This window comes from Ips typographus, linkage group LG5, assembly GCF_016097725.1.
Source record: "Ips typographus isolate SLU linkage group LG5, UJ_Ityp_2.0, whole genome shotgun sequence".
Classification (NCBI taxonomy): domain Eukaryota; kingdom Metazoa; phylum Arthropoda; class Insecta; order Coleoptera; family Curculionidae; genus Ips; species Ips typographus.
In genome coordinates, this window is record NC_138426.1 from 11,055,496 (window position 1) to 11,082,352 (window position 26,857).

General features: G+C 33.6%; 4 protein-coding genes across 17 annotated transcripts in view; 2 read left to right on the forward strand and 2 right to left on the reverse strand.

The window, feature by feature from the left end:
- On the reverse strand, positions 1-11,713 carry LOC145729297 (BBSome complex member BBS4-like). 4 transcript variants are annotated; one of them, XM_081979984.1, is made up of 10 exons: positions 11,616-11,713; positions 11,328-11,512; positions 8,305-8,417; positions 8,152-8,246; positions 7,927-8,095; positions 7,720-7,873; positions 7,421-7,543; positions 5,012-5,183; positions 2,100-2,296; positions 1-196 (listed from the first exon to the last, which is right to left on the reverse strand). In XM_081979984.1, exons 1-10 carry the CDS (start codon positions 11,659-11,661, stop codon positions 74-76), a joined length of 1,377 nt encoding a protein of 458 aa, XP_081836110.1. In that variant the 5' UTR covers positions 11,662-11,713; the 3' UTR covers positions 1-73. The 4 variants fall into 4 exon arrangements, with proteins under 4 accessions (XP_081836110.1, XP_081836112.1, XP_081836111.1 ...); XM_081979986.1 differs by having other exon boundaries at positions 11,328-11,497; positions 11,616-11,680; XM_081979985.1 differs by having other exon boundaries at positions 2-196; positions 7,933-8,095.
- Positions 11,573-26,483, forward strand: LOC145729298 (solute carrier family 35 member F5). Of its 4 annotated transcripts, none has more exons than XM_081979990.1 (8): positions 11,573-11,591; positions 15,585-15,715; positions 15,770-16,231; positions 18,286-18,468; positions 18,522-18,675; positions 18,723-18,882; positions 20,571-20,816; positions 20,870-21,398. In XM_081979990.1, the coding sequence occupies exons 2-8, from the start codon at positions 15,611-15,613 to the stop codon at positions 20,931-20,933; spliced, it is 1,374 nt and encodes a 457-aa protein (XP_081836116.1). In that variant the 5' UTR covers positions 11,573-11,591; positions 15,585-15,610; the 3' UTR covers positions 20,934-21,398. The 4 variants fall into 4 exon arrangements, with proteins under 4 accessions (XP_081836116.1, XP_081836117.1, XP_081836118.1 ...); XM_081979991.1 differs by lacking the exon at positions 11,573-11,591 and adding an exon at positions 15,125-15,143; XM_081979992.1 differs by lacking the exon at positions 11,573-11,591 and adding an exon at positions 26,372-26,483 and having other exon boundaries at positions 15,421-15,715; positions 20,870-20,945.
- LOC145729313 (flexible cuticle protein 12-like) lies at positions 11,745-12,955 on the reverse strand. Its single transcript, XM_081980023.1, has 3 exons — positions 12,759-12,955; positions 12,121-12,334; positions 11,745-12,060 (listed from the first exon to the last, which is right to left on the reverse strand). The coding sequence occupies exons 2-3, from the start codon at positions 12,237-12,239 to the stop codon at positions 11,796-11,798; spliced, it is 384 nt and encodes a 127-aa protein (XP_081836149.1). The 5' UTR covers positions 12,240-12,334; positions 12,759-12,955; the 3' UTR covers positions 11,745-11,795.
- LOC145729301 (uncharacterized) overlaps positions 25,686-26,857 on the forward strand; it is a 3,983-nt gene continuing 2,811 nt past the window's right edge. The window contains exons 1-7 of one of the 8 annotated variants that reach the window (XM_081980005.1): positions 25,686-25,899; positions 25,949-26,021; positions 26,071-26,148; positions 26,196-26,338; positions 26,385-26,493; positions 26,549-26,677; positions 26,729-26,791. In XM_081980005.1, the coding sequence (XP_081836131.1) occupies positions 25,869-25,899; positions 25,949-26,021; positions 26,071-26,148; positions 26,196-26,338; positions 26,385-26,493; positions 26,549-26,677; positions 26,729-26,791 (626 nt within the window). In that variant the 5' untranslated portion in view covers positions 25,686-25,868. Of the gene's footprint in view, positions 25,900-25,948; positions 26,022-26,070; positions 26,149-26,195; positions 26,339-26,376; positions 26,494-26,548; positions 26,678-26,728; positions 26,792-26,857 lie in introns of all 8 variants that reach the window. The other 7 variants (XM_081979999.1, XM_081979997.1, XM_081980002.1 and 4 more) reach the window with 7 other exon arrangements.

Consider the following 26,857-nt stretch of genomic DNA (forward strand, 5'->3'; position numbering starts at 1 on the left):
TAATAATGCTGCAATTTTTTTTTCAATTTTAATATCTGCAAGAACCAACAAATTGTTAATAATAATTAAAAAGTTACACTTCATCGTCATTTAGTTTTGACAGCTTCTCCTCGGCTTCCTGGATGGGTTCTGGATTCTGGACGGCTGGTACCAAGGTGTGTTTGGCATCTTTCAGTTTTTCGATCAAATCTGAAGCCTGAAATTGTTACAAAAATATAAAATGTATTGTAAATTTTTATTAAACTACGTTCACTACTGTTTTAAGCTTGTTTTAAGAACAAACGATCAAAACTGGTTAGAACCCAAATCAATGTTTTACTTGATTACATACAAATTACATACAGAGTGTTATAGTACATGAAAAATATGAAAAAATATGGTATATGAACAACTTTTGAGATATTTGTATGTGCAATTTACATGGGTCTCATTTTACACTTATTTTTGGTTGAGGATTTACTTCTTTTGTGGAAGTGTTTTGAATTCCTAACTCACTTTACTAAATTACAGAAAATGTACTGAAATCTGGATGACTAAAAGTAGATTGAAAACGTTCAATATGTAGATTGGAGCTCAACTTCCAGACAGCTGCGAATAAAACCACTTGGGAAATCTTAGCATTAGTAATTTACAAATTGCTGTAGAAGAACAGTTAATACCATTCAAAGACATACGTTAAAAAATTCAACAAATTTACACTGTTAAACAAGATTTGCGATAGTACAGAAAATAACACTGTAATTATGTTATTTTGCGTAAATTTATAGATAGATAGATATTTTTATTGATGCATTAACAACAAGATTGTTTTGCACAGGTGAGAGACAAAAAATAAAAATAAAGCAATTTAAAATACAAAACACAAAAATACAAAAAATGACGAAAATGAGGATGGCAGCGAAGAAAGCAGCGTGAAATCATTTTTGCAACTTTTGCGTACAGTTTGACAGTCAGAAACAAAATCGCCTGTAAAACCCACTTGGAGTGAGAAAATGACAGTTTTAACCACATTTTTGGATTCCTCATTAAATTTCCTATCCAATAAAATAAAAAAACATTACAAAATTTTGTACAGTCAGAGAGAAAAGTGGGGTCAAAGTTTGAAGTATCAGAAACACAGTTTGAAAGCACAGTCAAGGACAACATTGCCTGTGAAACTCACTTAGAGTCAGAAAATGACTGTTTTAAGCACATTTTTGGAATCCTCATTAAATGTCCTAGCATATAACATGAAAAAACACTACAAAATTTGGTACAGTCACAGAGAAAGGTGGTATCAAAGTTTGATCTGACAGAAACACAGTTTGAAAGCACAGTCAAGGACAAAATCGCCTGTAAAACCCACTTGGGGTGAGATAATGGCTGTTTTAAGTACATTTTTGGATTCCTCATAAAATTTCCTATCCAATAACATGAAAAAGCACTACAAAATTTAGTACAATGAGAAAGAAAAGTGGTATCAAAGTTTGATCTGACAAAAACACAGTTTGAAAGGACAGTCAAGGACAAAATCGCCTGTAAAACCCACTTAGAGTGAGAAAATTACTGTTTTAAGTACATTTTTGGATTCCTCATTAAATTTTCTATCCAATAACATGAAAAAACACCACAAAATTTAGTACAGTCAGAAAGAAAAGTGGTATCAAAGTTTGATCTGACAGAAACACAGTTTGAAAGCACAGTCAAGGAAAAAATCGCCTGTAAAACCCACTTGGAGTGAGAAAATTACTGTTTTAAGCACATTTTGCATCCCTGCTTAGAATTTGACGTTAAAATTCCATAAATATTCATTTTTTAACAGTGTAGAAGGGTGGTTTTATTACTAATCTCCCTGAGGGTGATTAACAACATTGTTTCGCCCGTCAGAGAAACTGAATTTGTTTATAATTACCATTTTTCGATTGTTTTCCCGATCGATAATAAACACAATTATTGGGTAATTCAAATACCCATCTGGCGCTACATCTATAATTATCGTTGACAATGTTTGTCTATCGGTTATTATTAGAAAATCACGATGGCGCAACATAACTTGTGCTAATTTGTTTATCATTACTTAAAACAATTTGAGTGAACGCGTGCCGGAAATGGTCGCTTACCTCCCGAGTAATGTTTTGGCCTTCCTCGCAAAGCGTGTCGAATTTCTGGATAAATTCCCCGCTGTCTTCCATCAGACCCAATAAGGAGGAAAGTAATGCGGTATTTGCTGTAATAATCGGGTCGGATGGGGTCAAATTGTGGCCTTGTTTGAACGCTTTTAAGGCGTTTTCGGTGTCTTTCAACTCGAAAAGTGTATCTAAAAATAAAACTGGTTATATGCAAAATCATAAATTATTAAGAAAGTCACATACAAAAAATATGTTAAAGTTATATGGAAATAAATTTTATAATTATTTTTTTAAAAGTTTATTTAGCCTCATTTGCTTTAGTTAATAATTTTCTAATAACAGCAACAGCTAAGGAAAGCTACCTTTAGCTACTTACCTAGCTAACAAAATACGAAATATCAACTGAGAGTGTTAGTTTCAAATTGAACTGTTTTTCTTTTTGTTTTTTGAACACCCTGTATAATTTCAATCGTATTACGGTTAGCACCAAATGAAAGAACAGTTGAAGACAAACATTTTGAGCGCTTTCCAGTCGCTGAAAACCCAAAAACGGCGGAGATACGGAATTTTCAAAAGTTTGATGCATTTTCCATAAAAAAGTAAAAAAATCGGATATCTTGGTAATGGTTAGAGGTACGGAAATTGTTCAAGAGACAAAAAATGTGTTAGTTTCAAATTTAACTGTTTTTTGAACACCCTTTATACTAACTGACTGGGTTGAATGCAATATACTAAATGTCACCAAAAATCGAACTAAAGCAAATGTTTGTCGAAGAAACCAAAATTGGCTGTATAAACCAAAGTGATAAAGGCTAGGAACTTTGAAACTTATCTTTTATACATAAACTTACGTATTTATTTTTGTTTAAAACTGTTTTCATTGTTAATATACTATTTGTGCTAATATATGTTAGGTAACTTAATTATTTATTTTTTACTATTACCTAATACCAAATTTAAATATTTAAAAACTCCGAGCCTCCATCAGTTTGAATATTCTCATCTTGGGTGTTTTAAAACTTGATTTTTGTACATTTTGTTAGAGCCTAAAAGCCTACCAGAATTTTATCTTAATTTGATATCTTAAGAAAGCCAAAGTGACCCAAAATAATCTCTCCAGTCCTATTAAATCTGTTCTTGTCAAGTCTGCGTGCTCTAAACCAAATTGCGTCTTGTTACAACTTTAGTGTGGTCTTGGCTTTAAGTAAGGTCATAACTCCCTCAGAGTGAATTAAGAGTGAATTAGAGTCACTGTTTAATGAACTAGAGTCTGGGTTAATTAGAGCCGCCTTTAGGGAAAAGATTCATTAATTTAATACGTCTTAAGTGTCTTTCTATACAAGCAATGGACGACGCTAGAATAGATTCCAGATATACAAATTTATTGAAAAATATATACGAAAATGCCACTTTTCATGTCAAAATAAATGAAGATTTAAAAACAGATAAAGTCAAAGTGAATAGGGGAGTACGACAGGGTGACACCATATCTCCGAAATTATTTACCCTGGCGCTAGAGAACATCTTCAAATCATTACAGTGGGAAACAAAAGGCATTAACATCGACGGGTCCTACCTAAATCATCTCCGATTTGCCGACGACATCGTCCTGATAAGTAATAACAGACATGAATTGAGTGACATGGTAAAACAACTGAATGATGCTTCAAAAAAGGTTGGCTTAAAAATGAACATCTCAAAAACCAAAATAATAAGTAACAACGAAGAACACATACTTATAGATGGGATAGAATTGGAAAACGTGGAAGAGTATATATATTTGGGACACACAATAAAAATAGGCAAAGAAAACCAGTCGGCGGAGATAAGACGAAGAATAAGACTAACTTGGGCAGCGTTCGGAAAAATGAAGCATATACTTAGAAATGGTACCATCCCTATTAACCTTAAAAGAAAAGTTTTCGACACCTGTATAATGCCGGTGGCGACCTATGGCCTCGAGACGATGGCAATGACCAAAAAAACCGCAAATCGGCTCAGAATAATGCAAAGAGCGATGGAGCGGGCGATGCTGGGTATTAGTCTCAGGGACAGAAAGAGAAACGAAGAAATCCGAGAAAGAACCAAGGTCGTAGATATAATAGAACGTATTGCAGAACTGAAATGGCAATGGGTGGGACATGTGGCCCGACAAGACCAAACTAAATGGTCAAATAGATTAACACACTGGCGACCAAGGGAAACAAAGCGCAGCACAGGAAGACCACAGACAAGATGGCTTGATGACATCAAAAAGCAAGCGGGAAATAGGTGGTTCCAGATGGCACAGGACAGGACGGCATGGAAAAACATGAAAGAGGCCTACGTCCAGGAGTGGACAGGAAGTGGCTGAAGAAGAAGAAGAGAAGAAGAAGTGTCTTTACACGCAAATAATCAATTTAAGTTGTGAATGAATTCAGGTAATTAACCTTATTAAAAGCTAATTTAACACAAAAACAAAGTTCTTCGATTAGTACAACTAGATGAGATTTTAAGTAAAACAATCAGAAAATATTTTATTACCATTACAATTACAATTATTACCATTGATTGTCCAGCAATTACAAGGCAACAACATTTTTTTAGGCTTACAAGTGAATTTTTACTCTAAGAAGGTATAAAATAAAAGGTACATTACTTCCTAAGGTTTAAGATGTAAATATAAGTTTTTTAAAGTAACAAATACGAACATTGTAACCTTCGGTTAAAAATAATCTGGAAAGTATATCAACGCGATGTAGGCTAGGAGTTTTTAAATTTTACATCTATTTTTGTTTGCAGTACCAATTATTATTAATGTCTGTTATACAGTATGCCTTTTGTATTACTGCAAATAACTGTGTTTCTCTTAACTTTCACTAACTAATTTCAAAATTGTCGGGTAGAAAAACAGACAAACTTACGTCCTAGTAAAGCGAAACATTCGCCCAAATCGGGTCGTAAATTGACGGCGGCACAAGCAAAGTTGAATCCAGAAGCCGGCTGATTGGTGGCCAAGTGAACCAGTCCCAAATTAAAAAGCACTTTCCAGTTTAAGGGTGCCAGCCACAATCCTCGTTTCAAACAACTAATGGCCTGGAATCGTTAACTGTCCTGTATTAGAGTTTGTTTACGTGTGATGGTTCTATCGTTTTGACCCACATAAAGCTAAAGTGTTAGGAATTTAGGATTTAATTTTATATAAAAGTTAGAAGAGAAGTATAATATAGTCACGTGAATTTCCAGTTGCAGATGCAACTTATTTAATATTAACTACAACTTTGTGTGTTTCTCGTTATGGTGACTTTTTGTTCCATTTCCTGTACTAATGCATTTCGAAGTAAAGCGACATTGCTTTTGATAAATTCTTAATGAAAAAACTTGTATCTGACCCCAATTATAACTAGCTTTTAGATTTTAATTTAACAGGACCAGTCATTTCAGCAGATAATTGCAAAATAATTGGTTTGAAGCAAAATTCTACTTTAAAGTTGTTTTTTTGATATGAAAACTTTAAATAAATACAAAACAAGGTTCATTCATTCTTTTGAATGGGAATTAAGCTCTGAATTGACAGTTTTTGACGTGAAACCATCCTGTAGATTAAAATTACACATTCTGATCCAACCTGAAACTGTATGTACTGTATTTTCCATACTTTTTCGATAGTTTAGTACTGATTAAAAAATGTAAAATTTAGGTTTTTAAGAAAGATTTGAAATTATGATTTTACCACCAAATGCTGTAAGGAAGACTGTAAAGAAGATTATAAACAGAGTCGTTTTGTATAGGGCAATTCTGTGTCCAAAATACCGTCCAGATATAGAGAAAAGATCAAATCCTTATATTTGAATGTGCCAAAGACCGTTTCAGAGCCGTTTACAACGGTTTTTAACTATTCCAGAGGCCTCTAGGACCATTTTGAAAGTTCCATAGACTTACTTAGATGCTACTGAGAAAATTCTGAAAAGTTCCAGAGCTCCTACAACGGTTTTAAATTTCTCCAGAATTGTTTTAAATTGCCAGAGGAGGAGTATCATGGAAAATGCTACTGAGAACATTCTGAAAAGTTCCAGAGCCTTCTACAATTATCTTAAACTTTTCCAAAACTTTTTTAAATTTTCAGAGGCCTCTAGGACTATTTTGAAAGTTCCATGGACCTCTAAATGCTACTGAGAACATTCTGAAAAGTTTCAGAGCCTTCTACAACTGTCTTAAACTTTTCTAGAACTCTTTGGAATTGCCAAAGGCCTCTAGGACTATTTTGAAAGTTCCATGAACCTCTAAATGGTACTGAGAACATTCTGAAAAGTTTCAGAGCCTTCTACAACTGTCTTAAACTTTTCTAGAACTCTTTGAAATTGCCAAAGGCCTCTAGGACTATTTTGAAAGTTCCATGGACCTCTAAATGCTACTGAGAACATTCTGAAAAGTTTCAGAGCCTTCTACAACTGTCTTAAACTTTTCTAGAACTCTTTGAAATTGCCAAAGGCCTCTAGGACTATTTTGAAAGTTCCATGGACCTCTAAATAGTACTGAGAACATTCTGAAAAGTTTCAGAGCCTTCTACAACTGTCTTAAACTTTTCTAGAACTCTTTGAAATTGCCAAAGGCCTCTAGGACTATTTTGAAAGTTCCATGGACCTCTAAATGGTACTGAGAACATTCTGAAAAGTTTCAGAGCCTTCTACAACTGTCTTAAACTTTTCTAGAACTCTTTGAAATTGGCAAAGGCCTCTAGGACTATTTTGAAAGTTCCATGGACCTCTAAATGCTACTGAGAACATTCTAAAAAGTTCCAGAGCCCTCTACAACTGTCTTAAACTTTTCCATGACTTTTTTAAATTACCAGAGGCCTCTAAGACCATTTTAAAAGTTTCATAGACCTCTCAATGCTACTGAGAACTTTCTAAAAAGTTTCGAAGCCCTCTACAACTCTTTTAAACTTCTTTTTAAATTGTCAGAGACCTTTAAAATCATTTTAAACGTTCCATAGACCTCTCAATGCTACTGAGAACTTTCTAAAAAGTTTCGAAGCCCTCTACAACTCTTTTAAACTTCTTTTTAAATTGTCAGAGACCTTTAAAATCATTTTAAACGTTCCATAGACCTCGAAATGCTATTGAGAACATTCTGAAAAGTTTCAGAGCCCTCCACAACTGTTTTAAACTTTCCAAAAACTGTTTTAAATTGCCAGAGGCCTCTAAGACCATTTTGAACGTTTCATAGACCTCTAAGTGCTACTGAGAACATTCTGAGTATGATTTGCATCATACTGTATAACTTTCAACGGTAATTTTGCTCAGAAGAGAATAAAAACAAAAAAAACTTACAGCAATATACTTCTGTTTTGAGTAAAAGCACATTCCTATGTTGTTCCATAAGGCAATAGATTCCGGTTCGTAGAGGACTGCTATTTTGTATTTACCCAATGCCACGTCATATTCTTCGTGTTTCTGAAATTTAGAAATTTACGAATTTTTAAACTAATGAAAAAATCTCTTAAAAGTACAACTAGACTCTATATTAATCTCCTATTTCAATCTGATTTGTGGTTGGTCAATTAAACTGAAATCACACAAAAATTACTTATAAAAAGCTTTTGTAATTAATGAAAATAAGGGTGGCTTACGTGGGTTATATATCCCACCCCTAAAAGAGCTTTAGCGCACGTTGGCTCTAAAGCTAAAGCTTGGCTCAGACGTTCAAATGCGTGTTGTGATTGTCCTGTTTTCAGATACAACAAACCTGCTTCGGTTAGTAGGGTTACACTATCAGGACATGAACTAAAAACATTCATTTTTCTAGAAAAACAAAAACAAAAAACAATTTTACAAACAAATACTCAATAGCTGCATTGGCTACAGCCACCGCCGATCGAAAATCCTTTTCGGAAATCAAAATTTTCATCAGTAAACCGTACGATTCTTCCTGTTTTCCCACCTTGACACTTTTATGGGCGTATTCCTTAGCCTTCACCGAATTTCCCAACTTCATATAAGTTTGAGCTGGAAAAAAATAGAGGTAATTTGTTAGAGCTGTTTTATCACGTGTGGCAAATTACCGATTAAGTAGTAAAGTTGCCAATCCGGTGCTTTGGACAGTTGTTCCACTTCCAGAAAAGCGTTCAGTGACAGACGGAATCGTTTCATGTCATACCTGGCAAAGATTATAAGCATTTTAATCACTAGGGAATTTAATAGAAAACGTTACTCACAAACATTTTGCAACTTGTTTCAGAATCGATACGTTTAAAGGATTCAGTTTCAAGCATTTTTGGAAAGTGTCCAAAGCTTCTTGAATGCTACCTTCCTGCTTTTGAATGATACCCTAAAATTTGTTACTATTTAAGCTTTTGACGTAACTTTAATTGGAACAGAGAATTCAGATACCAAAATAGTCAGTGTACGTAAAACAAATTGGTTTTTAAAAAATTTAGAAAATTTTCAGCAATTGCAACCTTTTTAAGTATGTTTTCAAGTAAACATTTCAGAAAAAACTTTTTTGGAATTTTGTTCTCACGTTGAAGAAACGTTGTACTAAAATTCAACCTAATGTTGATTTTAAAAGATTGAACAAGGTTGAAATAAAGTAAAAATGTCAATTAACCAAATGTCAAATCAACATTGAAGTTCAGGACCGTAATCTAAAAAATTGTAATTGAAAAAGATAATTTTTTTAAAAATTAGGTTAGGTTAGGGTCCAGCGGAGTACTGAACGGTCAACTAAAATACGTCACAGTAACGTAATCTGAGATTTTGTTTGTTTTTAATGTGTGTATGTTTTCTTTTTACTACTTTTACTACTGTATTATTAATGGATATTTTCGAACAAAAAATTTAAGCAAAATTTCAATTTTTCCTCTTGATTCACTCCATAACCAAAGTTATGACCTGTCAAACCGGACATTGCTTTGGCCGCGTTTGTTTTCGCGCTCCATGGAGCGACCAGAGCCTTTTGACGTCACAATGACGTAATTTGACACTTGGTCAAACTATGGTTTTGCTAAATTACGTCATCGTGACGTCAAAAAAGCTCTGCTCGCTCCATGGAGCGTGAAACCGAATGTGGCCTTTGTTAGCTTGAGCTTGGTGTCACTTGGACATTTTTCCACCTGGCGCTGTCACTAAAAAAATTTCTGGTCAAGTTGTACATAGTGATCAAATAAAGCGTTGTTTTGGCTACATTTTTGTAAAAAAAACCACTCTATAACTTTCACTTAACCAAAGTTATGGCCTGTCCAAGCAGACATTGCTTTTTTGGGCTTGAGCTTGGTGTCACTTGGACATTTCTCCATCTGGCGCTCACTATAAAATTTTCTGGTCAAGTTATACATGGTGATCAAATAAAGCGTTGTTTTGGCTACATTTTTGTAAAAAAAACCACTCTGTAACTCTCACATAACCAAAGTTATGGCCTGTCAAATCAGACACTAACCGTAAAAGCAACTGTCAAAAATGCTCTAATTTCATAGTCAATGACAAAATGGCGGCAGTTGCAGCAAAACAAACAGCATATTTGTATTCTCCATGCTAAAATTAGTTAAAATGGCCACCTTGACACGTGTAAATCCAATATGGCGGTCAGTATAGTAGGCCAAGGCCATTTGGACAAAATTTTGGTGCAATTTTAGAAAAAATTGCAATTATTTGAAACATTCCGTATAGACATTTTTCTAAATATCTCGAAAACGGATTAAGCTAGCAGTGTGAAATTTTTACATTGTTTTCCTCTTAAAGAGACCTAACTTTTATTAAAAGAATCATTTTTTTGTACAACGTACCGGTTGGCATTGAAAAAAAAAAATAGATTTTTGACATTTTTAAAGAGGGTAAGTAATCCTTTGATTTTTTTTAGAACATTTTTGAATTTTGAAAATCGTCTTCAACTCCTTTAATTGGTTTAGATTAATGGTGGAAATGTGACGTAAAGTGTCATTTTTCAAAATGTCATTTTTTTTGGGTGTCATGTTTTGAAAACTGTCAAAAATACCATAATTTCAAGGTCAGGGACAAAATGGCGGCAGTTACAGCAAAACAGGCACTGAATTCGTTTTCTCCATGCCAAAATTAGTAAAAATGTAGATCTTGACGGGTTTAAAACCAATATGGCGGCGGTCAGTATAGTAGGCCGTGAAAAACCTTCATTTGGACGAAATTTTGGTGAATTTTTCCAAAAAATCGCTAATAACTCGATTATTTGAAACATTCAGTATAAACACATCTAATGATCGTAGGTAGACAATGAATGGAGCTATCACGTGACGTTAAGCGGGCACTGTTAAGTTGCCTCGTTTGGCCGCTAGAGGGTGTCAAACTTGATTACCTTTTTTTGGACATTTTTCTAAATATCTCGAAAACGGCTTAAGTTAGCAGTGTGAAATTTTTACAGTCTATGCCCCTTAAAGAGACCTAACTTTTATTAAAAATATCATTTTTTCGTACAACGTACCGGTTGGCATTGAAAAATAAAAAAAAAGGTTTTTTACATTTTTAAAGAGGGTAAGGTAAGTAAGTAATCCTTTGATTTTTTTTAGAAACAACATTTTTGAATTTTGAAAATCGTCTTCAACTGCCTTAATTGGTTTAGATTAATGGTGGAAATGTCACATAAAGTGTCATTTGTCAAAATGTCATTTTTTATGGGTGTCATGTTTTGAAAACTGTCAAAAATACCATAATTTCAAGGTCAGGGACAATATGGCGGCAGTTACAGCAAAACGGGCACCGAATTCGTTTTCTCCATGCCAAAATTAGTAAAAATGTCCACGTTGATAGGTTTAGAACCAATATGGCGGCGGTCAGTATAGTAAGCCAAGAAAAATCTTCATTTGGACGAAATTTTGGTGCATTTTTCCAAAAAATCGCGAATAACTCGATTATTTGAAACATTCAGTATAAACACATCTAATGATCGTAGGTAGATAATGAATGGAGCTATCACGTGACGTTAAGCGGGCACTGCTAAGTTGCCTCGTTTGGCCGCTAGAGGGTGTCAAACTTGATTACCTTTTTTCGGACATTTTTCTACATATCTCAAAAACGGTTAGAGTCGTTAGTCGTTAGTTTTTGAAGTTTTATAAATAAAACTTAAAAAAAATAAGTTTTCAAAATAATGGCCTTTTTTTGCATAACATTGACGTTTAAAATTTGAAATTTTTAAACGTTCAAATTCTAATAACAAAACTTTAAATGTAAAACACTGAAAGTTAATTAGTGTGACATATAATTAGGTTATTACCTGCTTAAAGAGCACGTATTCGTTTTTGCCTTGGCACCTAGTAATTTCGGACTTAATTAGATTTTTGCAAGCGTTAATTTCGCCTCGAACATGCTGCAAGTGGACTAACCAATTAAATTTTTCCATCGGAGCTGGTTCCAACATCTCAATATCCCTGCTAATTGGCTTTCCTGAAAGCTCACTTCCTACAGTGGGATAGGAAAAACAAACGTGCTTTTAGTGTTTATCGCTCTTTTAAACCCTTGCATGTAGTGCTGAATTAAGGTCAGTGAAAATTAAGTAAGTTACCTTTAATTGTTGAAGAGTGAAGGTTTTCTTTACCATTTTGAAGCATTTTCACCTAAAGTTTCAACCAAACTAGTAATATGTTTGTATTCAGAGGTTTCTTTGGCAACTAGGTCAGAAAAAAACAAATAATCTATTTCACATCTATATTACTTTGAAATGTGACATTTTTTAATGACAAACTTATCCTAGTCCTCCTCCAGCTAAAGATCCTAGCAATTTAGGGTCTATCCTATTATCTAGAGTGAATCCAAGAGGTTGATTTTCGATTTTTTTGCGTAGTTGTATTATAGGCCTGAAACCTTTTTCGTCAGCCACATAAGTCACTACAGTAATTATACCGTCTAGTTCGTATTCGTAAGAACCCGAAACTGATGGTACTTGACCAGTTGGGGTGGATTTTAAGGTACCCTGTTCGTGTCTTTCCTGTCCTGTATCTGTTTTGTATCTGTGAATAATTCAATTATATACAAAACTAAAAGCATTTAGTATCTACAGTTGATCTTACCCGTAATAATATCCATTATCAAGCAAATTGTAGTTGTAAAAAACTGGATTGCAACTCACCAAACACAACAATAATGGGACTATTACAAGACAAACAGGTACCCGTTTTAGCAGTACCATTTTAGTGACCCGTCGATCTGACTATCGAGATAACATCGATCTAATTTTTATACCAAGTACCAATTTTTTTTATTTGGGGGATTGTTCAACGGTTCCTGAATGAGAATAAAGGAAAATCTGCATTGTAACGTGAAGACACCAAAAGAGCATTGGCCACTTAATCATCAGAGTCGTCCTTAAAAAATTTACTGCAAGAACCCTTTACCAGCAATTATGCCAAAACTATTTACATTCTAAAAGAACCATTTAAAACCCTAGGGAATAATTAAAAAACCAAATAAGTGTAAAACTTCTAAAATTTGAAAGAAAATTTGTAAACATTAAAATGTAAGTTGTACGCCTATGTAGATTTTTTTTTGTTTTTGGTACCTACAACCGAATATATTTCTTTTACTTAACTGAGTATCATCTTCCTTCAAAACATTTCAAGGTTCCTTTGAAAAGGTCAGTAAACAATACGTAATACTAGTTTTTTTCAGTCAAATTCCTCTTTTGACAATGTTATTTAGTGTACATTACCATTAATTTCCTTGTGGTCCTGTGAAACTAATTACATCAATTCTTGGTACCCCCAAAGATGACTCATGAAACTTAGAATCCGGTCAAACCCAATATCAGGGTTGCCAGATCAATCGACTCGATTTTCCCAGTCGAAATAAAAAAATCATTTTCACAGATTATAATTTGTTATTCCTGGATTTTAATACATTTCATCAGTTTCCTTCTATTTTTCCAAAGATGACCTGGTTACTATGACAGCTAAAAGCTTCATTCAAACATCAAAATATAGCCTGTAATTTTGGCCTTATTTTAACTTAACATAATTTTCTTTCAAAACTTACAAATAAGCGAAATATTGGCCGGGTAACACAGCAGTGCAAGAGAACAAGCTTTCTAAAGATGTCACAATTTGACAGCATCTATCTAGGGTCCTGTGACAGTTAGAAGATTCGTTCCAACGTCAGAATGTAGCCCAAAACTTTTGCTTTCTTTTGTAGAGATAAAGTTTTTATGAAAAAAGCACAAATAACTGAGAAAACCGGCATAGAACACTGTTGTGCACCCCAAACATAAAAACAAAACTTTGAAGGTATAGTGCGTTCCTCATATGACTCCATCGTGAAACTCCAAAATTAGACTGGAAAGTCAATTTTCAAGTAATTTAGACACTTTTGGACTTTAAAATTGTCTTGAAACTCCAAAATTTGGCTGGAAAATAAATTTCGAAGTAATTCAAACACTTTTGGGCTTAAAAATTGACTTGAAACCAAAATTTGACCGGAAAGTAAATTTTCAAGTAATTCAGACACTTTTGAGCTTGAAAATTGCGTTGAAACTCCAAAATTATACTGGATAGTTAGTTTTTAGTAAATCAAACTCTTTTGGGCTTAAAAATTGATTTAAAACTCCAAGATTTGACTGAAACACAATTTTCAAATAATTCAGACACTTTTAGCCTTGAAAATTGATTTCAAACTCCAAAATTAGACTGGATAGTCAACTTTCAAGTAATTCAAATTCTTTTGGGCTTGACAATTTACTTGAAACTCCAAAATTTGACTGGAAAGTCAATTTTCAAGTAATATTCAGACATTTTTGGCTTTGAAAATTAACTAAAAACTCCAAAATTTGGCTGGAAAGTCAATTTTCAAGTAATACAGACACTTTTAGGCTTAAAAATTGACTTAAAACTCCAAAATTTGACTGGAAAGTAAAATTTTAAGTAATTCAGACATTTTTGGCTTTTAAAATTAACTTGAAACTCGAAAATTTGACTAGAAAGTAAATTTTCAAGTAATTCAAACACTTTTGGGCTTTAAAATTGACTTGAGACTCCAAAATTATACTGGATAGTTAGTTTTTTAGTAAATCAAACTCTTTTGGGCTTAAAAATTGATTTAAAACTCCAAGATTTGACTGAAAAAACAATTTTCAAATAATTCAGACACTTTTAGCCTTGAAAATTGATTTCAAACTCCAAAATTAGACTGGATAGTCAATTTTCTAGTAATTCAAATTCTTTTCGGCTTGACAATTTACTTGAAACTCCAAAATTTGACTGGAAAGTCAATTTTCAAGAAATTCAGAAGTTTTTGGCATTGAAAATTGATTACAAACTCCAAAATTTGGCTGGAAAGTCAATTTTCAAGTAATTCAGACACTTTTAGGCTTAAAAATTGACTTGAAACTCCATAATTTGACTGAAAAATCAATCTTCAAGTAATTCAGACACTTTTGGCATTGAAACTTGATTTAAAACTCCAAAATTAGATTGGATTGTCAATTTTCTAGTAATTCAAACTTTTTTGAGCTTCAAAATATACTTACAACTCCAAAATTTGGCTACAAAGTAAATTTTCAAGTAATTCAGACACTTTTCAAAATGTAGCCCAAAACTTTTGCTTTTTTTTATAAAGATAGAGTTTTTATGGAAAAAACATTAATAACTGAGAAAACGTGCCTAGAACACTGTTGTGCACCCCAAACTGAAATACAAAACACAGATTTTTAAGGTATAGTGCGTTCCTCACAAACTCAAACTGTTTCGAGTAGTAAGTGTTAGACCTAAAATCCCCAGTTATTCCCTTATTAAATATTTTTTCCCCGGAAGGAATTACTCGAAAAAATATCTCCAAAAAATACTCCAAAGAAAAAAATATTCCTATTGGTTGAGAAAAATCCTTTAATCTGGCAACCTTGCACAATGTAAAGGTGGTTTGCCAAAAAAAGACGGATCTTTGTCGGCTGTCTCCATCCTTGAACTAGTACCCAATGAACCAAGCGACGGTTCCAATTAGTATATGAAAAAAGTGGTACTAGAGCAGGAAATGTCTCGTTTGACGTGAAATTAATCAACATAAAAAATTCGCTTTAAGAACTTACAAGTACTAATGTAGACGAATGGTACAGTTGTAAAAATTGTAATAATTATTAGAACTAACTGTTATAATTAACCGATAAACCCCAGTGCAAATCGCGGCTTTTACATCTCCTAAAACACCCGTTAAGGGTACGGTAGCCACTACTCACTAATTATTTGCTTTGACAGTTACCTAACAAAATTAATTAGTGTCACGTGACTTTGTAACTAATACCACATAAGTGGTCGCGTGATAGGCAACAAACTGATATCTAAAAAAAACTGACAGTTGACAAATTGATAGGTTATGTGTGTGTTTTGTTTTTTGTTTTGATTTTTCAATTTTCTGGGTGTTGAAAGCTTTGCGTCCTCTAATTTTAACGTTTTTCAGTTTGTTTCTTAGTGTTAAACTGCTTTAAATGCCTTGTTTGTCAAGAAAATGCCTAAGTACGCTTGCCTGCGCTTAATTATTAATTGCTTTTTAGGGTAATTTAACTGAGAATGATGTAAAATGGACCCCATACCACCACTAGTAAAAAGCCAAAGAATCTTTCTAGGATTAATAGTTTTAGTTTTAGTGGACGTTATTTGGGTTTCTTCATCCGAACTGACTAAGGTAAGCCCCTTTATAACAACACAAACATGACAAGTAACTGTATTGTCCTAATAGTACATCTACAAACATGAAACTTATGAAAAACCATTTTTCTGCACCTACTTCAAAACTTCCATGTTCAGCCTCTATTTGCTGGGTTTTCTTATTTGGCCCCCGTGGCGCGACGCCTACTGTGTTCATCCCTCCACTTATGCCTACCTAGAATCTGAGCCAGAAGAAGAAGTGCTTGATGAACCAATCAATGCTCGACTAAGCAACCCTATTTACGTCCCCATCAAAACAGACAGGGATTTGGATAAAAGTTCAGGCACTGAGAGTGACGATTCCTCACTGCGCTTGGTGAGATTCAGTAAAGTGGCTGAAGTGAGGCAGTTGTCTGAGATTGAAGCTTCAGATGCTTTAATGGCCAGGCTTGGTTACCAAGCATATTTAAGGGCCCATGAGATTGCTAAAAGGGCCAATTTGAAGTTGCCTGTACATCAAGTATCCAAGCTAGCATTTGTGTTTTGTTTGCTGGTAAGTAATCATGAATTTTGTTCATCATGTCATAAGTAAAATTGGGTCAGAGTGGACAAAGCAAATAAAGAAAATAAATAATAATTATTGTTTGTATTTGTGTCTGGCTTTTGTTTTGTCTATCTACTTTGACCTAGTGATAATAGGTTTTGTCTACTGTGATGTGATTTTACAATTATTATAAATTATTAGAAATTTATTTACTGTCTAATTCCAGTTCTTATAAAAGCTTACATTATATGATCTCATTTGACATTAAGGTTAAAAACCATTAAATTACTTGTAGTAACCTTTTACCTTTGGAATTAGATTTTTTGATGAAAGAATAACCATAAAAAAATAAATTTAAAGAGATTATGTAGCCTATAAAAGGAAGCAGGTACAAAGGCTTTTAATGTATTACTTTTCTTCACCAGTCACCTAAATAAATTCAAATAATCTTAACCTACCTATGTCTCATGGATCACACTTTTGAACTAGAAATCAAACCTTTTCAAAGATGTTGTCAATTTTATAAAAATCATTTCTGGTAATAACTCATTGTGTTAATAAAAGTCATAATATTTTATTTTATACAATCTTATGGAGTTCTGGAGTATGTAATGTTTGGCTTGCACTACATAACACACCCTGTATAGTAGTGGTATATTTTCAAGCAGATTAGCAACTACATTTGTTTTTTTTCTCTGTTACATCCATTTTGTTGTTTGATTCATTGCAATTGAATTATGTCAATCAGCAACCAGCAAATTAATCCTACAGACACCAACATAATACATATTATTATCATAATTTGTTTGGTATTTACATAAGTCCACTATAACAATTTAAAAACAAATATTAATTAACAAAAATTAAATTTAAGTCAAATTTGTATCTACTGTCTGGAATGTAATTTTTCCTTTGAAAAGGAATATGTGCTTTTTAAATTATTGAATATATCTGCATAAATAATTCAATGACAGCAATTATGAGGCACTTTTCCATTATTACGAGACATTTTGAGATATTTATAAGGCATTTGAGAGTATTTTGAGGCATTGTCTGTACATTTCAAAATGTAGTGTATTAATATAACAAAATTGACTGAAAATTGAACAGAACAGCATAGGCACATGTAATTATTATGGTAAAATCTTTGTTACATGATATTGAGTTGAAAGAATACTCATTACAAATTTTTATAATAATTTACCAATTTTTCAACATTTAAACTACATTGTTAAAGTCACGTGACTGATTTTGACGGGTGTCAACTGGCTTTTACAGTGATGCAAGTTCAAAATTGCATTATTAACGTCACATAACATATATTTTGCAATTTCAGTTCTAACAACTGTCTAAATTAAATTTAACAAATGATTAACATTTTAATTACATTTTAAAGTCACGTGACTGTTTTTGACAGGTGTCAGTTGGCTTGGACAGTGTTGCAAGCTCTAAAATAGTATAATATATTCTAAAATAGCATTCAATTAATGACTGAGAACTTTTGTAAAAGAAAATTCTTGAGAATTTACCGTTTTCCGTAAATTCTTCGTGGAGAAAATTGCCTTTGGTCATCTATATTTTCTAGTTACATTTATATTTGAGAATAACTAGGCAAAAGTTAGATAGAAAATTTAATACTATATTATAAGTTTATGATTGGTTAATTCCATTTTCACTTCAATTAGAAAGAAAGATGAGAAAGACTATACACTGTACTAGTAGATGCTAGTTTTCACAGAAGTGTTCATATTATGTACTCATATCATGTGAGACTCTGTTTTCCAGATTTTAATTACTCTATATTATTTACTTAACTTCACTATATTTCATTGTTCAGTATTATCACATTATAAATATTGTTAGCATATAATTTCTTTAATGAATAAGAACATAATTCTAAAATTAACTTTTACTTTTGAGTTTAAATATAACAAGAAGCTAAGTTTTTAGGTCAACAAGTAATGCTGCCTTTAAGTCTTCTGCTAATTGTTGTAAATTCTGCTATTTGATTAGATAATTTACTATACAAAAAAAACTAATATTAAACAATATGTTTATTTTAGTGGTTTTCTGCTAATTATACTTATCAAGTAGCTCTACTAAGAACTGAGGCAGGAGTTGTAAACATTCTATCATCTACCTCAAGTCTGTTTACGCTCATCCTGGCAGCGATTTACCCTTCCAGTAACGTTGATAAGTTCACCATATCAAAACTAGTCGCCATTCTGCTTAGTTTGGCTGGAACTGTAAGTAATTAGCTAGTTATAATTATTGCAAGTTTGAATTGAAATTTGTTTAGGTGGTTGTCAGCGTGTCTGATTTAAAACTTGAAGGAAACATTCCATTTGGCGCAATGCTGTCTTTAGTGAGCGCTTTTTTGTATGCCATTTATTTAGTGTTTTTAAAAAGGATGGTTCAGAACGAGGATAAAATTGATATTCCAATGTTTTTCGGTAAGGCTGTGGGGTTAAATTAGCAGGACTGGAGTTTAGAATTTTAGGTTTTGTCGGTTTATTCAATCTTCTGTTGCTCTGGCCAGTATTTTTACTGTTGCACGTCACTAAAATTGAAATTTTCGAATGGCCCACAAAGGAGCAGTTTACTTTTCTGTTCATTAATGGGCTTTTGGGTACTGTCATTTCTGAGGCTTTATGGCTTTGGTAAGCATGATAAAACACCTAACTATACTCTGTTCAGTGACTTTTGACTGTTCACATTTCTTATCTCATTTCATTAGACGAAAATCGAATAAGAGTATTGTGTTTTAGTTATAACATCATAGTGAGGTTATTTTGATGGAGGTTATAGGAGTTTTATCAGTTTCGTAAAAAAAAAAACAGTGTGAGTCAACTTACTAAACCATATTTTAGACCCGTTTTGTGTCCAAAATGCCGTTTACGTTGTAAGGAACAAATTATTATATCACGACTTTATAGACTATTTCCAAAAGTAAAAAGTGGCTTGAAAAATTTGCTTGTATCTTCTAGGGCCATTTTGAAAGTGTCAGAGGCTTCAAGGGCCATTTTAAAAATGGATTAGACTTTTAAATGCTATTGTTAAAAAGTACCAGAAGCTTAAAGAATTGTTTAAATTCACATAATTGTTTTAAAGTGTCGGAGACCTCTAGATGCTACTTAGAAGTGTCAGAGGCTTCTAGAAGTGTCTTAAACCTTTCACATAACTGCTTTAAATTGCCAGAGGCAACTAGAAAGTGTCGGAGACCTCTAGATGCTACTGAGAACCTTCTTAAAAGTTCCAGAGGGTTCTGGAAGTGTCTTAAACCTTCACATAACTGTTTTAAATTGTCAAAGACCTTTAAGGCCATTTTGAAAGTTCCATAGACCTCTAAATCCTATTGAAAACCTTCTAAAAAGTGCCAGAGGCCTCTAGGACCATTTTGAATGTGACAGAAATCCACAAATTCTCCTGATAACTTTCTAAAAAGTTCTGTACACATCTCTTTCCTTCCATAACTGTTTTAAACTGCTAGAGGCCTCTAAAACTACTTTGAAAGTGTCGGAAGCCTCTAGATCGTCCTGAGAACCTTCTTAAAAGTGCCAGAGGGTTCTAGAAGTGTCTTAAACCTTCACATAATTGTTTTAAAGTGTCGGAGACCTCTAGATGCTACTTAGAAGTGTCAGAGGCTTCTAGAAGTGTCTTAAACCTTTCACATAACTGCTTTAAATTGCCAGAGGCAACTAGATAGTGTCGGAGACCTCTAGATGCTACTGAGAACCTTCTTAAAAGTTCCAGAGGGTTCTGGAAGTGTCTTAAACCTTCAGATAACTGTTACAAATTGTCAGAGACCATTTTCAAAGTTCCATAGACCTCTAAATCCTATTGAAATCCTTCTAAAAAGTGCCAGAGGCCTCTAGGACCATTTTGAATGTGACAGAAATCCATAAATTCTCCTGATAACTTTCTAAAAAGTTCTCTACACATCTCTTTCCTTCCATAACGGTTTTAAATTTCCAGAGGCCTCTGGAACTATTTTAAAAGTGTCGGAGACCTTTAATGCTATTAAAATTTTTTTAAAAATTGCAATCAACTTCTACAAATGTTTTAAACCTTCTTAGAATTGTTTTAAATTGCCAGATACCTCTAAGACCATTTTGATTGTGTCATAGACCTCTAAATGCTATTGAAACAGGTTTAAAAATTGCCAGAGGTCTCCCAACTGTTTTGAACTTTCCTAGAATTGATTTAATTTGCCACAGACCTATACAAGTGTTCTAAACCTTCTAAAAATTGTTTAATTATTGGGATATAAACATTGATTGGTTGATTAACACTCAGAAGTCACTGAACAGACTATACCTACTTGTCTGATTTATATGACTATTTATAGGGGTTGCTTTTTAACTTCTTCTCTAATGGCCACCGTAGCCATAAGCATGACTATACCAATGACAATGTTATCGGACGTGATACTAAAGCACATCACCTATCCTCCCTTATTTTATTTGGGAACTATTCCAATGGTGGTGGGTTTTCTCATGATCACTGCCTACTCGCATTTCGAAAATTGGGACCCCATTTTAAATGTGTTACGATGTGCCTACATTAAATTCTGCCATAAAACCATGGCATTACAGTAAGTGTTTACCCATTTTTCAGCAATTAATGTTTTAATAGATTTTTAATCAGTTCCAGGTTTAGTACTGATACCACATCATGTTCCGAGCCTTTAATGGGATCAGAACTCGAGTAGTTTCTTGTTTCAGTAAGTTCTAATTTACCTAGTCATTTATTAGTTGTTAAAGTGAGTTAGTTTATTAGCTTGTTTCTCTATTAATCTTTTACTAAAATAAGTGTGTATCTGACAATATTTACATGCAAGATATAAAGCCATATTTACAGGGTAGGTAATTTTCTTGAGTAGATCTCTACTTCTAATAAATGTTCCAAAATGTTCTTGTGATGGTAAAGATATTTGTTAAGTTTGTCTGAAACCACTGCAAAGCTGTGTAAAGGCCAGTTTATTGTTAAGTTGTCTCCTATCTAAAATATTTATTTGTATATTATACTAAAAGTATAGAGAAGGCAGTATTAATAGAGTTTAATCAACCAGATTGGTATAGTATGATAAGTTTCTTATATTAAGTGGTCTATTTTTAATACTGTGACTTCATACTCTCTTATTATATTGATATTAAAGTATCTATATTTCCCTTAAGATACGAGGAATTTTTATTGCAGAAACAGGTCCAGTTTACCATTAAGTTTATAGTCTTTGGTTTGCCAAAAGTTTTAGTTTCTTTTTCAGGAATTCAGTTGAAACCTATTACAAAAGTTTAAATCAAATATCTCATACGTTTATATGAAAACTTCTCCTTATTTTTGTGTGTTCTGACTAACTATTACATAATATTTTTTTCAACCATCAATTGAGCATAGCTCTGTTATTTGCGAAGTTATCAAAAAGTGTTAATATAGAAAGTTGTAGCAAATTTCAGGCTCTACAAGATTGCATTTGTGGTGTTTTTATCCCTAATGGCCTCTTCAAAGAGTTACAGAGCAAAAAGTGACGGAATGCACCAAAGTGGAATTTTTCAACTACTTTTTGCAGAGCTATCAAGATTACATTGTGTTTTTTGCCATTTTCTGATTTTTTCTAAAAATGTTTCAGTCCAGTTCTGGTTTTGAATTTAAATTTACTAACCCCCAGTGAAAGTTTCAGGACCGTATCTACCCAAATACCCAAATTATGGGTCAAATTGTGTTTCATATTAGTTCAGTGTGTTTTCAGCTATTTTTTGTTTGTTTATTCCAGTCTAACAAAAACCTGGATTTTTTCTAAGAATTTTTCAGTACGGTCCTGATTTTTAGGTTCAATTTACTAGCCTCAGTGGAAGTTCTAGGTCCGTAACTCCTCAAATACCCAAAATTATGGACCAACTTGTGTTTCATGTATGTTGAGTATGTTTTCTGTTTGATTATTCCATTTTAACCAAAACCTGGAGTTTTCCAAAGAATTTTTCAGTACAGTCCTGATTTTGAGGGCTTTTTGATGGGCCAAATTGCGTTTAATGTTAATTGAGTGTGTTTTTGGCATTTTCTGTTTGTTCCAGTCTAACAAAAACCTATATTTTTTATAGGAATTTTTTTTCTAATATTTCTTCAAATTTTCCAGTGCAACCCTGATTTTTAGATTCAATTTACTGCTTTCAGTGAAAGTTTCAGGTCCGTAGCTGCCCAAATACCCAACTTATGGGCCAAATTGTGTTTCATGTCAATTGACTGTGTTTTTTGCTATTTTCTGTTTGGTTATTCCAGTTTAACAAAGTCCAGGAATGTTTCTACAAATTTTCCCAGTGCAACCCTGGTTTTTAGATTCAATTTACTGCTTTCAGTGATAGTTTCAGGTCCGTAGCTGCCCAAATTGTGTTTCATGTCAATTGACTGTGATTTTTGCTATTTTCTGTTTGGTTATTCCAGTTTAACAAAGTCCAGGAATGTTTCTACAAATTTTCCCAGTGCGACCCTGGTTTTTAGATTCAATTTACTGCTTTCAGTGAAAGTTTCAGGTCCGTAGCTGCCCTAATACCCAACTTATGGGCCAAATTGTGTTTCATGTCAATTGACTGTGTTTTTTGCTATTTTCTGTTTGGTTATTCCAGTTTAACAAAGTCCAGGAATGTTTCTACAAATTTTCCCAGTGCAACCCTGGTTTTTAGATTCAATTTACTGCTTTCAGTGAAAGTTTCAGGTCCGTAGCTGCCCAAATACCCAAATTATGGGCCAAATTGTGTTTTATGTCAATTGACTGTGTTTTTTGCTATTTTCTGTTTGGTTATTCCAGTTTAACAAAGTCCAGGAATGTTTCTACAAATTTTCCCAGTGCAACCCTGGTTTTTAGATTCAATTTACTGCTTTCAGTGAAAGTTTCAGGTCCGTAGCTGCCCAAATACCCAAATTATGGGCCAAATTGTGTTTTATGTCAATTGACTGTGTTTTTTGCTATTTTCTGTTTGGTTATTCCAGTTTAACAAAGTCCAGGAATGTTTCTAGAAATTTTTCCAGTGCGACCCTGGTTTTTAGATTCAATTTACTGGTTTCAGTGATAGTTTCAGGTCCGTAGCAGCCCAAATACCCAAATTATGGGCCAAATTGTGTTTCATGTCAGTTGAATGTGTTTTCTGCCATTTTAAGTTTTATTATTCCAGTTTAACAAAAATCAGGATTTTTTCTAAACATTTTACAGTACGCCCCTGGTTTTAAGGTTCAATTTACTTAGCACCAGTGAAAGTTTCAGGACCGTAACTGCCCAAATACCCAACTTATGGGCCAAATTGTGTTTCATGTCAATTGACTGTGTTTTTTGCTATTTTCTGTTTGGTTATTCCAGTTTAACGAAGTCCAGGAATGTTTCTACAAATTTTCCCAATGCGACCCTGGTTTTTAGATTCAATTTACTGCTTTCAGTGAAAGTGTCAGGTCCGTAGCTGCCCAAATACCCAACTTATGAGCCAAATTGTGTTTCATGTCAATTGACTGTGTTTTTTGCTATTTTCTGTTTGGTTATTCCAGTTTAACAAAGTCCAGGAATGTTTCTACAAATTTTCCCAGTGCGACCCTGGATTTTATATTCAATTTACTGCTTTCAGTGAAAGTTTCAGGTCCGTAGCTGCCCAAATACCCAACTTATGGGCCAAATTGTGTTTCATGTCAGTTGAATGTGTTTTCTGCCATTTTAAGTTTTATTATTCCAGTTTAACAAAAATCAGGATTTTTTCTAAACATTTTACAGTACGCCCCTGGTTTTAAGGTTCAATTTACTTAGCACCAGTGAAAGTTTCAGGACCGTAACTGCCCAAATACCCAACTTATGGGCCAAATTGTGTTTCATGTCAATTGACTGTGTTTTTTGCTATTTTCTGTTTGGTTATTCCAGTTTAACAAAGTCCAGGAATGTTTCTACAAATTTTCCCAGTGCGACCCTGGTTTTTAGATTCAATTTACTGGTTTCAGTGATAGTTTCAGGTCCGTAGCAGCCCAAATACCCAAATTATGGGCCAAATTGTGTTTCATGTCAGTTGAATGTGTTTTCTGCCATTTTAAGTTTTATTATTCCAGTTTAACAAAAATCAGGATTTTTTCTAAACATTTTACAGTACGCCCCTGGTTTTAAGGTTCAATTTACTTAGCACCAGTGAAAGTTTCAGGACCGTAACTGCCCAAATACCCAACTTATGGGCCAAATTGTGTTTCATGTCAATTGACTGTGTTTTTTGCTATTTTCTGTTTGGTTATTCCAGTTAAACAAAGTCCAGGAATGTTTCTACAAATTTTCCCAGTGCGACCCTGGTTTTTAGATTCAATTTACTGCTTTCAGTGAAAGTTTCAGGTCCGTAGCTGCCCAAATACCCAAATTATGGGCCAAATTGTGTTTCATGTCAATTGACTGTGTTTTTTGCTATTTTCTGTTTGGTTATTCCAGTTTAACAAAGTCCAGGAATGTTTCTACAAATTTTTCCAGTGCGACCCTGGTTTTTACATTCAATTTACTGCTTTCAGTGAAAGTTTCAGGTCCGTAGCTGCCTAAATACCCAACTTATGGACCAAATTGTGTTTCATGTCAGTTGAATGTGTTTTCTGCCATTTTAAGTTTTATTATTCCAGTTTAACAAAAATCAGGATTTTTTCTAAACATTTTACAGTACGCCCCTGGTTTTAAGGTTCAATTTACTTAGCACCAGTGAAAGTTTCAGGACCGTAACTGCCCAAATACCCAACTTATGGGCCAAATTGTGTTTCATGTCAATTGACTGTGTTTTTTGCTATTTTCTGTTTGGTTATTCCAGTTTAACAAAGTCCAGGAATGTTTCTACAAATTTTCCCAGCGCGACCCTGGTTTTTAGATTCAATTTACAGCTTTCAGTGAAAGTTTCAGGTCCGTAGCTGCCCTAATACCCAACTTATGGGCCAAATTGTGTTTCATGTCAATTGACTGTGTTTTTTGCTATTTTCTGTTTGGTTATTCCAGTTTAACAAAGTCCAGGAATGTTTCTACAAATTTTCCCAGTGCAACCCTGGTTTTTAGATTCAATTTACTGGTTTCAGTGATAGTTTCAGGTCCGTAGCAGCCCAAATACCCAAATTATGGGCCAAATTGTGTTTCATGTCAGTTGAATGTGTTTTCTGCCATTTTAAGTTTTATTATTCCAGTTTAACAAAAATCAGGATTTTTTCTAAACATTTTCCAGTACGACCCTGGTTTTAAGGTTCAATTTACTTAGCACCAGTGAAAGTTTCAGGACCGTAACTGCTCAAAATACCCAAATTATGTCTCAAATTGTGTGTCATGTCAATTGAGTGTGTTTTCTGTTTGGTTCTGGCCAGTTTAACGAATACCACGATTTTTTATAGACATTTTCCAATACAGTTTTACAGTAATACGGTTTTTAAGGTAACATAAGAAAGGACAAACTTCTTCCTGCAACTGATTTTGTTTATCGAATGATAAATGACAAATAGAGCTACCTTGTATAAATCCACCTTATTTTATAAACAAATTTTCTCTGGTACTTATTTGTGATAACCTAAATGAAAACAATCACAATCATTTTGACACCGCAATGTCACTGTTTCCTCTTAATTTTAAAGTTTTTGTTGTAATTTTGACTCCAATTCCCACAGTGATATTATGCAACGCGACTCTGATTTGAAAATATTTTGTGAGTTTTCCCTTCACAATTACGCATATAATTTCACGCAGTTTTGTAGATAAAGACGAATGTGTTGACTTTAGAAACAAATGTGATGCAGTGATGAACGAACCGTTAAAAAGTTTTAAAGAGTACGTAAGTGAAACCGAGATTGCTTAATCTGAATTGTTCGTTTTGTAGTAGTCAAAAAATTAGTTCAACCCTGTACAGAGTGTTAGAGGAACAGTCAAAAAACGAGTTTAAAGAAGACAAAAACGAGTAAATATTACTTATACTTGACGGTGGTAAATAACTGATTAATGTAGGCGTAAATTTCGTAGAGCAGTGAATACAGCCCTTAAAAAACTAGCCAAAACTTATACATCAAACTTAAATCCTGTACGCAAAGAGTTAGTAAGGCGTAAACCAGTCAAAATACCTATATCAAATAGGTACAAAACACAGGAAAGTTGCGTTAAAGTAGTTTAAATTTATTATTCAGATTAGATTTGTAGGAGTTCAAGATCCTAAGATTTTAAAGTCGAAATCGGAGTTGTCTACCAGATTGGACAAAAAACGCTCCAATGGAAAGCAAATTTGTCCGAGCAGTCCGGCCATACAAAGGTGAAATACATTAATAAGTTTGGTACTGGAAATAATTTAAAAAAAATTATTACAGCACTTGTGCTTATGGTGGTATTAGCCCTAGTGAACCATCATACCGAACTGCCTACACCATGACCAGACCTAATCCTGGCACTGAAAACAGCTGTAAAGGGAAAAGACTGATAAAAGATCAATCTTTCGAGTTGAGTTTTGCGGTTTTGACTGTTAAAATATTTATATTGACTAATTTTAGGAACTATTTTGACCACTTAATGGCCGAAAATCCATCACTGTTGAGCACTAGTGAACAGTCTAGGTTAGTGTTTACAGAGTATACAAGGTGGTCCATAACAAACCGGGGCGCGATCCATTATAGAAAAAA

Excerpts from the sequence above, each read along its gene's own strand:
- LOC145729297 (XM_081979984.1), bottom strand. The coding sequence starts at position 11,661 with ATGCTTCAAAATGGTAAAGAAAACCTTCACTCTTCAACAATTAAAG. Across the intron at positions 8,418-11,327 it reads AATACGTGCTCTTTAAGCAG|GGTATCATTCAAAAGCAGGA; the intron begins GTAATAACCTAA and ends AACAAATTTTAG. Across the intron at positions 197-2,099 it reads GCCAAAACATTACTCGGGAG|GCTTCAGATTTGATCGAAAA; the intron begins GTAAGCGACCAT and ends TAACAATTTCAG.
- LOC145729313 (XM_081980023.1), bottom strand. The coding sequence starts at position 12,239 with ATGGTACTGCTAAAACGGGTACCTGTTTGTCTTGTAATAGTCCCATTA. Across the intron at positions 12,061-12,120 it reads GATAATGGATATTATTACGG|ATACAAAACAGATACAGGAC; the intron begins GTAAGATCAACT and ends AATTATTCACAG.
- LOC145729298 (XM_081979990.1), top strand. The coding sequence starts at position 15,611 with ATGGACCCCATACCACCACTAGTAAAAAGCCAAAGAATCTTTCTAGGA. Across the intron at positions 16,232-18,285 it reads CATTTGTGTTTTGTTTGCTG|TGGTTTTCTGCTAATTATAC; the intron begins GTAAGTAATCAT and ends TGTTTATTTTAG. Across the intron at positions 20,817-20,869 it reads CATAAAACCATGGCATTACA|TTCCAGGTTTAGTACTGATA; the intron begins GTAAGTGTTTAC and ends ATTTTTAATCAG.